General features: G+C 42.6%; 1 protein-coding gene across 4 annotated transcripts in view; it reads right to left on the minus strand.

The window, feature by feature from the left end:
• MYOF (myoferlin) overlaps nucleotides 1–12,187 on the minus strand; it is a 153,203-nt gene that overhangs the window by 38,929 nt on the left and 102,087 nt on the right. For all 4 annotated transcript variants that reach the window (XR_009252459.1, XM_058697186.1, XM_058697184.1 and 1 more), the window contains 6 exons: nucleotides 10,579–10,693; nucleotides 8,750–8,855; nucleotides 7,417–7,562; nucleotides 5,011–5,184; nucleotides 3,994–4,102; nucleotides 2,657–2,734 (listed from right to left, as the gene is read on the minus strand). Coding sequence is in view for 3 of the 4 variants with exons in the window: in XM_058697186.1 (XP_058553169.1) it covers nucleotides 2,657–2,734; nucleotides 3,994–4,102; nucleotides 5,011–5,184; nucleotides 7,417–7,562; nucleotides 8,750–8,855; nucleotides 10,579–10,693 (728 nt within the window). In the remaining variant the exon portion in view is untranslated. The remainder of the gene's footprint in view (nucleotides 1–2,656; nucleotides 2,735–3,993; nucleotides 4,103–5,010; nucleotides 5,185–7,416; nucleotides 7,563–8,749; nucleotides 8,856–10,578; nucleotides 10,694–12,187) is intronic.

The raw sequence follows: 12,187 nt of genomic DNA on the forward strand, positions 1-12,187 counted from the left end.
AAATAAATGCATGCATATGAGAGCAACTAATTTTCAATATAGGTGCCAAGAATGCACAATGAAGAAAGGATAGTCTCTTTGATAAATGATGCCAGGAAAACTGGATAGCCACATGCAGAAGAATCAAGCTGGAGCCCTGTTTCACAGAAGTCACCTCAAAGTAGACTAAATACTTGAATATAGGACCTGAAACCATAAAACTCCTAGAAGAATGTATAAGGGGTAAGCTCCCTGATATTAGTCTTGGCAGTGATTTTTTTTTTCTGACTTTGACACCCAAAACAAAGGCAACGGAAGCAAAAATAAATAAGTGGAACTATATCAAACCAAAAAGCTTCTGCACAGCAAAGGAAACAATAAACTGAATGAAAACCCATGGAATGGGAAAAAAACATTTGTGAACCACATATATGATAAGGAGTTAATATCCAAAATTTGCGAGGAACTCATACAAAAGAGCAAACAGCCCAAATGACCCAATTAAAACATGGGCCAAGGACCTGAACAGACATTTCTCCGAAGAAGACATATAGGTGGCCAACAGGTACAATAAAAGGTGCTCGACATCATTCGTCATCAGGGAAATGTAAATCAAAACCACAATGAGATATTAAGTAACCTCTCTATCCTGTTAGGATGTCTCATTATCAAAAAGACAGGAGATAACAAGCGTTGGCGAAGATGTGGAGAAAAGGGAACCCTTGTGCACTGTTGGTGAAAATGCAGACTGGTGAAGCCACTGTGTAAAGCAGTATGGGAGTTCCCCAAGAAATTAAAAATAGAGTTATCACATGATCCAGCAATCCCACTTCTGCGTATATATTCAAAGCAAATGCAATAATGATCTCAAAGAGACCTCTGCACTCTCATGTTCACCGCAGCGTTATTCACAATAGCTGTGGTATGGAAACCACCTATGTGTCCACTGATGGATGAATGAATGAAGCAAATGTGGTGTGTATGTGTGTACTATCTATATATAATTCAGCCTTTAAAAAGAACGAGATCCTGTCATTTGTAACAACATGGAGGAACCGGGAGGGCATTATGCTAAGTGAAATAAGCCAGACCGAGAGAGACAAATATTACATGGTATCACTTACATGTAGAAGTTCCCCCACACCCCTTCAAAAATCAGATTAATAGAAACCGTGAGTGGAATCGTGCCTGCCAGGGGCTGGGGGGTATGTGTCGGGGGGAGGGGGGTGAAATGGGGAGAGGCTAGTAGAAGGGTACAAATTTCAGTTATAAGGCGAAGAAGGCCTGAGGACCTAATGTGTAACATGAGGATTACAGTTGACAACAGTGTATTGTGTAACTGACACTTGCTAGGCGAGGAGAACTTAAGTGTTCTGTCACACACACAAGTGTAACTATGTGAGGTGACAGATGTGTTAAGGCAATTGTGGGAACCCTTCCATCACGTATTTGTATATCAAATCGTCACTTTGTATACTTTAAGTGTGCAACTTTGTAATTTATACCTCAACAAAGCTGAAAAAAGATAAGGAAAAAAAGAAGCAATCTGTTTCTCCTCCATGCTAAATAACTTCACCAAAACTTTTGTAATTGCCTGGGAGCTGATCTATTTGAGCAATAGCCTAATATCTAACCTGAAAGTGTTGTATCATCGAAAATGCTGCTTCATTTTTAGCATTGCGGTATCACATGAATGGGGCTCTTTGTTTCTGCTCCGATCATATATCTCATGTCTCAAACTGCAAAGAATGTGCTTGAGTTTTAGGCAACTTCAGTCAAGAATTTGGAGAAGATTCTAACTTCAACTTTCAATGACTGAGTGCCCTCTGGTGGTGAATATTCAAAAATGTCTTCAAACCCCATTTGGAGATCCGTAGTATAGAGATAGCTTTGAATCTCCTCTCATTTGTCAGAAAAGGAAACCACTCACAAATGTTGGTTACGTTAGTGCTTGGAACACACCTCACAACTGATGTGAGCGTGCCAGAGTGTCAGGCAACTGCTTTAAGAGCTGTTTCCATAGAAGCTCTGCTCCGTTCAAGTCCTGAAGGAGAAATCTGCCCCAAGTAGCCCAGATGGCCCCTGAACTATTCATGATCCCACCAGCTACAGCAAAAACTCCCAGCAACCTTTTCCTCAGCCCTGCCTACAGCCTTCCCCTTAGATCCAGTCCAAAGGACACAAAACCAGCCGGGTCTCACGGCTTTATGGTGCTGCTGGGAATCGGGGGAACAGGCTGCGGAGAGGTCGAAACGGACTCCCAATGACCTCAAGCCTGCTGTTGTAGGCAAACGCGTGAACTTGTGATCTGTCAACTTGAGAGAGCTACAAAAAATATATAAAGGATCTTAACTTCCCAATCAGCCCAAGAGCCCAGGGTATATGTATATATAGCTGTGTGTATAAGCAGAGAGCAGAAACTGCTTTTCTTCTTGGGGCTTTTTATTACCTGATCAGTTAATGATTATTAGTATTAAAAGACCACATATCTTCTGTGTATCTCCAGCTCGACATACTCAGTGATTATTTATTTAATGACTGAGCAGTTTACTTCACACAAATTGAACTGATCTCAATATGGAAAGCCCTTTAGTTGTCCTCTGAGAAATCACTAAAAGCATCCACAAGCTAGCCTGCTATGCAACGACATGTATGATGGAGATTTTTGTGTCTTTACCTGAAAAACTATCCTTGTCTAGAGCCATGAGGTTTCTGGCTTGATAGATATAGCAGCGCAGATGGTAAATGTAGACTCCTGAAAAGAACAGGATAGTTACTTACAAGAAATAGAACACTGGAATATTTGGACATAATACATATTTCAGATCTACTTCTCCACAGTAAAGAACACATAGCCTGCTGATGGCACGTGCTCCCAAAGTAGTTCTGTTTCCTATAAAACAAAACCAACTTTAAAAATACTACAGTAAGCTTGGGGCGCCCGGGTGGCTCAGTCGGTTAGGCATCTGCCTTCGGCTCAGGTCATGGTCTCACAGTTTGTGAGTTCGAGCCTCACGTCGGGCTCTGTGCAGACAGGTCAGACCCTGGAACCGGCTTCAGATTCTCTCTCTCGCTCTCTCTTTCTCTCTTCCCCTCCTCTGCTCGCACTGTCTCTCTCTCTCTCTCTCTCTCTCTCTCTCTCTTAAAAATACACATTTAAAAAATACTATAATAAGCTCAATGCAAGTGTTATCACTCAGGAGAACATTACTCCTGTTGTAAAATACCTGGGGTTAGGCTACTGCTTGTCATCACAGACCTTTAAAATGAAACTTGGTTTCCAGGACTTATAGAAACAGGGCTTTCTATACTATTTCAGCCCCAGATCTAGGAGACAGTTATCTGCTAAAAGCTGCTTTGATAGCTCAAAATCTTTATACTCTTTATCCTTAGTGTGTTAATGTGTATACCCTCCCACCTCCCACACACGTGATCTGAGAGAGAGAGTAGGGCACTGTGATTCGGTGCACAGATCTGGGAGTCAGACTAGCTTGTCTATAGTGTTTCCAAGCTGTAAGATTTGGGGCAATTTATTTAATCCTTCTGCATGTCTACAGTGAGGACCATAATAACACTTACCTCCTCGGGATGTTACAAGGATTAAATGAATTAATATATGCATAGTGCCTGGCACAGGCTAAGCCCTAGATAAGCATTTGCTATTATTGTTATTATTATTATTACACAGCAGGTCTGCCTCATCCCAGAATGCCTAAAGATTATCATCGGAGCCAACCTTTACTTAACTTTTTGAACCTCTTTTTTTAATTAAAATAATCTTTTGGGGGAGCTTAACAGATAGAATCAGTACAGACTCTGTCAAAGTCAATGATTTGACAACCCCTCCACCCCAAGTACAATTTTTAAAACTATATTTTAAAAAATCCTCTCATCAGGGGATGGCAATGGAAGTCACACTTGCATGAAGACATTTTAATCATGTTTGGTGATGCAAAGAGTTTTCTAGAGATAAGTCATAGCAGTGGAAGGCACAAATTCATGTTTAAAACTTACTGTCAAAGTTACAAGAAACAATGGGAGTGTTTGCCCCAAACACGGTGGTGGCACTGTACTTCTGCTTTTCTGTGCTCTTTTCATCTCCTTCCTCAGTAGTGTCCGCACCCTAAAGAGGCAGAAAAGTCCATGAATGGTGCCTCAAGACAAACAAAGAGGCAAGAATTACAAAAATCTGGAATGGTGGCTTTCAAAATAGACTCTTTTCATCCGATCACTCCATTTTGTTTTTTTTAATTTTTTCTTTCAACGTTTTTTTATTTATTTTTGGGACAGAGAGAGACAGAGCATGAACGGGGGAGGGGCAGAGAGAGAGGGAGACACAGAATCGGAAACAGGCTCCAGGCTCCGAGCCATCAGCCCAGAGCCTGACGCGGGGCTCGAACTCACGGAGCGCGAGATCGTGACCTGGCTGAAGTCGGACGCTTAACCGACTGCGCCACCCAGGCGCCCCCGATCACTCCATTTTTAAAGATGACTGAAGCCCAGCACAGCAAGTGACTTGCCCAAGGTCACTTATCTGGAAAGCAACAGAGCATGAAGTTGAAGCCAGTCTTTCTGCCTCAAGGTCAGCCTTACCAAACCCAGATGCTGAAAATTTTAAAAAGGAAAGGCATAAAGGATAAATAAGGGGATTAAAAAGGTGGGAGGAAGACAAGAATAAGCAGTGGAAGCACAAAGCAGGGTCAGTGTGCAAAAATATAAAAACAGGCTGTGTTTGGAAATGGCTCCCGACCACCATGTTGTTTTAGATGGACCACTGCCATTTTCTTATTCCTTCCTTCCACCGTTCTGCTTTTTCCCTCCCTCCCTTCATTACTGTGAGTCCATATAAATTATTCTCTAATTCCGTGAGCCATCCTTCTGTTTTCCTCCCCCTCACATCTGTATATTGACACTCTTGATTTGTTGAACATTTGTAGTTTCCAAGGTATAATCCAAGGAACCTGTGCCCGGGAATGTTAACAGATGTCACCTGCGACCAGGGTTTTTGAGCTTTGAGTATTTACTACTTACGAGGGCACCTTCAAGTTTAAAGATGGCAGCTGCACCATGTGTTTCTGAAGGAGCCATTTTTCTTCTCCAGCGTCTACGGCGAAAGGTATCCGAACTACGCTGTTTCCAGTGAAATTTCCAGCCAATTAAAGAAGCATATTCCCAGCCCTCCCGGTCTTCATATTCTTCCATGGCCTAGAACAGAAGTAAAACTTTGAATGCTAATGATAATCATAATAATAACAATAATAATATCCCTTAATTGATAAGGCAGATTATGTGGTCAATCAGCAAATACGCACTGAAAATCTACTCTGTTCCGAGCACTATGCTACGAGCCAGTGATACAACAAAGAAAGAAGTAGACACGCTGTCTGTCCTTGCAGAGCTGATGGACTGTGGGAACACTGAGAGATAACCAAGCAATTGCAATGGAATGAGACATTGCAGGAGAGGCACCTTATTCAGATTTGGGGAGGGTTAAGGAAAATGGATTCTTTCTTAACTTGCTTTCTATATTGTCATTTTCATTAGCTCATAAGACATTGCAATTGTGATACGGTTTATAAAACATTATTATCTCCACTTTCTATAGGAAAAAGTGACACCACGGTCCCTAGGATTTAAATGTCTCATCTGAGCTAATAGCCAGCATAACTAAGTGATAGATCAGATATATTACTTCCGTAATAACTAATAACTTATGAGTATAGTACTTTTTATCTTCAAAACGGTTTAAACATAAATGCCCTCAGTGTTCAGTGTTGTATGCAGTTCAACAAATCTGCGTGTCTACTGTGTGACAGAGATTGTGTTAAGCGCCAACGAGGCAGTGAAGGACAAGACAAGACAGGGTCCGTGCCTTCGTGTGGCTGACTTTTACTGGTGGACATTTTCTGTAAATACCTTAAAAGTATTACTAGATTTAATAAATGCAAAATAATACTGAATCATATTTAGGATCTCAGAAATAAGAGCTCTATGGAGGCTATAGCCATTGTAGAGATTCGTTTTTCAATTTTGAATAAACGTAATTGCAGGTCAAGCACAATCTTGTAATCGCTGCTCTAGTGGTATTCACAGTGGCACTGAAATATTTCAGGTAGCCAAGAGTGAGGAGGTTAGGGAACAGGATCAAAGTCTCAACAATACTTTTTGGTAGGACTGGGCCAAGTTTCTAGTCTTCTTCCCACCCCCTCTTGGTGCTCTCCTGTGGCAGGCAGGAGGGAGACAAGTGCCTCTAGGAACTTCTCACCCCATCAGAATACGGGTAGTTGAATAAGAGGTATTCGTTTATCAGTTTATTCATTCTCCTCCATTACTAGTTGGAGGAACTACTCCAACTACTAGTTGGAGGTACTAGTTGTTAGGAACTAGTTTCTGAGCTGGCAAGAAGGATACAAAGTGGACGGCTTCCATCTTTGTGTCCAAGGAGCTCCCTATCTAATAAAAAGTAATTTCATTGCATTTACTATGAGTCAGGCACTTTGTGGAACAGCCTTGCCTGCGTTCAAACATGGCTGGCTCAGTCATTTTAGACAGGTGGCCTAGAGTCCATTTAACCTCTGTGAGCATTATCTAAAAAATGAGGATAAACGTATATCTCGGGGATTACAGATAATGCATATTCAGTACCTAGCATTAGAGAAGGCACATAACACATTCCACTTATTATTATGAGCAGTATTATTCCATTTCACTTACTATTATTCCACGTAAGCCTTATACTACCCTAATTAAAAGCATGGTATTATACCCATTTTGCAGATGAGAAAGGAAGTAAAGCCAGGATTTGAGTCCCTGTGTATCTTATTCCAAGGGCTGAACTATTGCCACTACTTCCTTATGCCACCAAAATAATTTCTATTGCTACCTCTAGAGTGGTTCTCATTATTCAGTCTACTTCTGGGTCACCTGAAAGACATGTAGAAGCACAGATTGCTGGGCCACACCCCTGATTCTTAAATCAGTAGGTCTGGAGTGAGGTGTTTCTTTTTTTTTTTTTTTAATTTTTTTTTTCAACGTTTTTTATTTATTTTTGGGACAGAGAGAGACAGAGCATGAACGGGGGAGGGGCAGAGAGAGAGGGAGACACAGAATCGGAAACAGGCTCCAGGCTCCGAGCCATCAGCCCAGAGCCTGATGCGGGGCTCGAACCCACGGACCGCGAGATCGTGACCTGGCTGAAGTCAGACGCTTAACTGACTGCGCCACCCAGGCGCCCCAGGAGTGAGGTGTTTCTAACAAGCTCGCAGGTAATGTGTTGTTGCTGGTTGGGGTGGGGGAATATTTTGCAAACCTCTTTGAGCAGGCATTAGGCCCTTGATTGGCAAATGGTTTCTGTAGAAAAAGCAGAGTCACTGGAATTCTGTGTGGGCCCCCCCGCCCCAAATCCCCGGACGTAGCTTCCTCCATGGTAACTCTTACCCTTGCAGTACTTGAAGTGCTTTGTGTTAAATCTTTCTTGCGTTTTCGGACCAGCCTTCGCCGTCTATGAGTATGATACATTTTCTCTGCTGCAACCCAGGATTTGGGCTTATTATCAGGAGGAATGGTAATTCCATACTCCCAGCCTGGAACAGAGTTTGCAAACGGTTATCCCAAAGAGATGCATTTGCCAGATTGCTACATAAACTTCCAGAAAACATCCAGTCAATCTCTCTGCTCCCCCATCAACATTCTCTGTGGTGACAAGGAATGCCACTGCCCCTTCCACTTTGCTGCAGTTCAGCCAAACTGAATACAGCTCTGTCCCCTTGGATCCCTCTTCAAACTGCTTCCTTTGCGCCCACGAGGTTCTCCTTCCCCTTTCTCCCTCCAATCACTCATGGTAATTTAGTGCGTCTACGAATAAAGCACAGTGCAAGAGGCAGATGGGGACAGTGCTGAAGGGTGTCGTCTGTGTAGCTGCACAGCCAGAGTTTAAATCCCAGCATCACCACCGCTGGATGTTCACTAAAAAAGTTCCTTGCTGGTTAGTAAACCTGCCTATGGCCTAATTTCCCCAGCAATAACGATAAAGAATACCTTTTTAAAACAGAGTTCATCAAAATAACACATGCAAATAACTAGGACTATGTTTGTGCTCAGTGCTAGCTGTTATTATAAGGCTTGGCGTGTGCATCAAGATCAGTAAGAAATTTATTATCTAGTTGAACCCTTCTGTATTATGGTTGTTTTTTTTCTTTCATAAGGGAAAAAAAATCAGATTTTCTCTTTTGATATTTCCAAATATTATAGTCATTTAACTTTACATTACTATTCATTGAAAAGGATAAACACCATTAACAGAATCTATGTCAATAATATACATTATTGAATGTCAACCTTACTTAAAAAAAAAAAACCACAACAACAATCTGCATTATTGCTGAATAGGTTGACTTTTAAGGCATTTTATAGTCCTTCTTCCTGAGCTACGGGGTCCTGTGTGTGATGTTCCCAGGGAAGCTATGGGTGTGATTAGAAAAGAGAAAGTCCAAATTCCACTTCCCTCCCAAATTCTCACCCTGGATCCCCAGCATCTCAACGTGCAGCCACCTGGCCCCCTGTGATCTTGTATTTTTCACTCTTGCCCCCCACCCACACCTGTCCAACCACTTGCTTGTCCTTCAGATTTTGCATCTGAAGAGTCACAGCTAATATCCAAGACCTGATTGTCACAAACCAACAGAAGTAAGACTCCTCCCTGCCAAGGACACTTTAGTTAAGCAGGGCCTTGCTGCAGACAGCCCGGCATGTAATAGATCTAAAATGTTACCTTTCTCATCCACTGCACGATTTATGTCATATACCCATGCGTCATCTTCCCATTCCCAACCTGGAGGGCATGTCAGCTCGCTGGGCGATGCTGTTTTATCACCGTTCTTTAAAACAAAAACGAAAAAATGAAGACAAGCAAGTCATAGGGTCCAATAAGAAGCAAAAGGGAGATGGTACCTCACATTTAACAATGGTATTCACGTGCTAACTTAGAAGCTACACTCAGAAGAATCTTTAATCTCTATGCACAGCTGCTACACGAAATTAGTTTTTTTAGAATACCTTCTGTTTCCACTGTTAGGGGGTATGTTGGGTTGAACCATGGGAATTGCTTTGACCATCAAAAATGGTCAAATATCAGCCATTTCCTGTGTTCAACTTAAAATTATGAAATGGTACAACTGTCTTTATGAGGAGCTAGTAGGAAAGAAACCATCAGAGATGGAAAAAGTGTGGAAAAAAACATGTTTTCAAGTACAAGATAATGTCACTGGAGGGTCTAGATGCTAATCATGTAAGATTAAGCAAGGTTTAGGTTAAATACTCACTTAAGTACTGACTGCATTAAAACCGACAGTTATGAAAAAAAAAAGTTCCTAAGAACAGAAGTAAAGGTGGTCCATAAACACATGGAAAATTACCCAGCCTCACTTTAAGAGTGAGAAAATGGAGATGACATCAGGTTACCACTGATCATGCAGTGACAAGGCTGTGGCAGTGGGGTAGTGAGTGTTTAGGAAAACAGCCCTCTAAGAAGCTGTTGCTGGACATGCAAACTTATACAACCTATTTGAAAGCTGTTTGGCAGTACTTATCAAAATTGCATATGTACTGAAATCTGACCAAACCAATCCAGGGATTTTTCCTGGAGATAAATTTTCACAAGTGGGGGCGCCTGGGTGGCTCGGTCGGTTGGGCGTCCGACTTCGGCTCAGGTCACGATCTCGCAGTCCGTGAGTTCAAGCCCTGCGTCGGGCTCTGTGCTGACTGCTCAGAGCCTGGAGCCTGTTTCAGATTCTGTGTCTCCCTCTCTCTCTCTGACCCTCCCCCGTTCATGCTCTGTCTCTCTCTGTCTCAAAAATAAATAAACGTTAAAAAAAAATTAAAAAAAATTTTTCACAAGTGAATAAAAATGTACGTATAAAAACATTTACTGCTGCATTGCTTAAAAAAACCTAACACTAGAAAAAAAAATGTCTACAAGGAGAGGATCATTTAAATAAATTAGAGAGGGTGCATAGAATAAAACACTCTGCAGGCATTTTTTTAAAAAGTTCATAGTTCTATATGTACTGATATCAAAAGATGTCCACGATACACTGTCATATGGAAAATACAAGTTGTTGAACTGTGCACACAACACAATTCTATTTAGGTGTGTGTGTGAGAGAGAGAGAGAGAGAGAGGAAGGAAAAAGTTATATAGTTGAGCAAGAACAGAAACATGTTTTCAGTAGTTACCACGGGGTGGGGTGGGGGTGGAATATAAATCTGGGAGAATTACTTTTCATTTCCTTTTATGCTGTTTGAATATTTTAGAGACATACACATTCCATTTGTTGTGCTTTTTAAACGAGTTAAATGATAAATATTTATTTATTGCACAACTCAAATTTTACCTTGTACCAACATCTAAACAGGCCCAGTGACTTCTCCAGAGAAAGTAATTTATAGGTGCACTTGTGTGGCTTAAAGTTAAGGTAAGGCTGTTCAGAACACGAGACAGAGCAGAAGAGAGGGGGAGGCCGCGCCTCATGGTCGGCGGGTTCACGGGTCGTGGTTCCAAAGAGCTAGGGTTGAGGCTCTCTCTGGGGAGCAGCCCGCTCACCGCATCCGTGTAGGTGTCCTCGGCTGCCTTCCACTCCCCCCCGGGGTAGCGACTCTCATTCTGGTACACTTCATCCGTGAACTCCGTGTGACCTGCGTCCGCCTCAGTCAACAAGCTGCGGGTGAGGCTCGGGTTACCAAAGGAGCAATGGAAGCCAACCACCCCAGCTCGGCCCAATGGTCGGGAAACATCTACACCGGTTCCCTCCTCACTCTACCCCTTGGGTTCTCCACTCCAAACTCCTCTTCCTAATAGCTTCTGACATTCCTTTGAAGAAGGGGTCTGCGGGAACAAGGAGACCTAAATTATAGAGCACTCCTCCAGTTAGCAGGCCTGCTCCTTCTCAGTAATTAGGGTGGGGACTGGGAAAACAGTCCTGTGGGCAGCTCCTTATAGAGATCTTATGCTCCATATTTTTGTTTCAGTTCAGGACCGTTCAGCTTTTTTTTTTTTTTTTTTTTTTTTTCCCAGCAAAACTCCTGGCTAACAGTTCAAAAGAATAGGATGTTGTCCACCCTCATTCCCCCTATTTTAAAAAATTGAGGGGAGACAGTCTCATGAGGCCAAGTGTGGAAATTTTTACTCATGGCTTGCATGGTCTACGTAACACAAACTGAAGGGAGGAGTTTACATTTTCTGGATAGTTCCTAGGTTGACAGCCAAACCAGGTCATTTAAGACTCCAGACTCCATTTAAGTACTTAAGAAATCCATACTGACTCTCTGCCAGGCCAATTTTCCTCTTGGAGTTGGAACTATTTTGACAACCCATAATGGAAAGTATGGAGGCTCCAACTTTGACTGGAGTGTTCTGCCAGGTACCCACTCAAGTGAGGTTTCTTTTTCTTTCACCATGGCCCTACATCTTTTCCCTGCTGCATCCTCCCCTAGAATCAAGCACTGGAAAGAAATCAGAAAGTAAGTAGTCCCAACTCTTTGTATAAATTGAGCTCATCCCATCATTTCTCTGGGCCCCCGAGAAGGAGAACAGAAGACCTGGCTGCCGCCTCTGAGGTCCCGTCAACCCCGGACATGCTTTGACCCTTCTACTTTTCCAAACACAATGCCTCTGCCTTTCCCTGTCCTCACTAACCTTTCTTCCTTCTGTCCAATTCAGATCCCATTTCGCTTCTCCTCACCAGCAACCCCAACCCCATCCAAAGCAAGCTGTTGTGGGTTAAAAGCAATCATGTGGAATCATCCGGTCTTGACAGACCAGAGCAGACCCAGCATGCTCATTGGCTTCCTTCCCCAATGCCTGTGATCACAGGAAACGAATGTGGACAGAGAGGAAGAACTCCAGCTTGAGGCCTTAAGATCCAGCTTCACAAGCTCGTTTCCTCCAAAGTCAAGTATGCTGTGATGAGGTGGGGAAGGGGAGCTCTGGTTCCAAGGGTGTTGGCAACTTGCAGAAACCCAAACTCCCGGGGACACATGCTTGCCTCCCCTCTACTGTTTCTTTCATTTTAACAATGAGCTTTTGAGATACAATTCACCCATTTAAAGCATAGTCTCTACTGTTTCTTACAGACATTCCAGCAAAATAGTTGAGTGCTGGTTTTGGTGCCCAGGCTGGACTGGTACCACTCACAACCCATGTGTGTTTGGGT

Source organism: Neofelis nebulosa, chromosome 13, assembly GCF_028018385.1.
Source record: "Neofelis nebulosa isolate mNeoNeb1 chromosome 13, mNeoNeb1.pri, whole genome shotgun sequence".
Classification (NCBI taxonomy): Eukaryota; Metazoa; Chordata; class Mammalia; order Carnivora; family Felidae; genus Neofelis; species Neofelis nebulosa.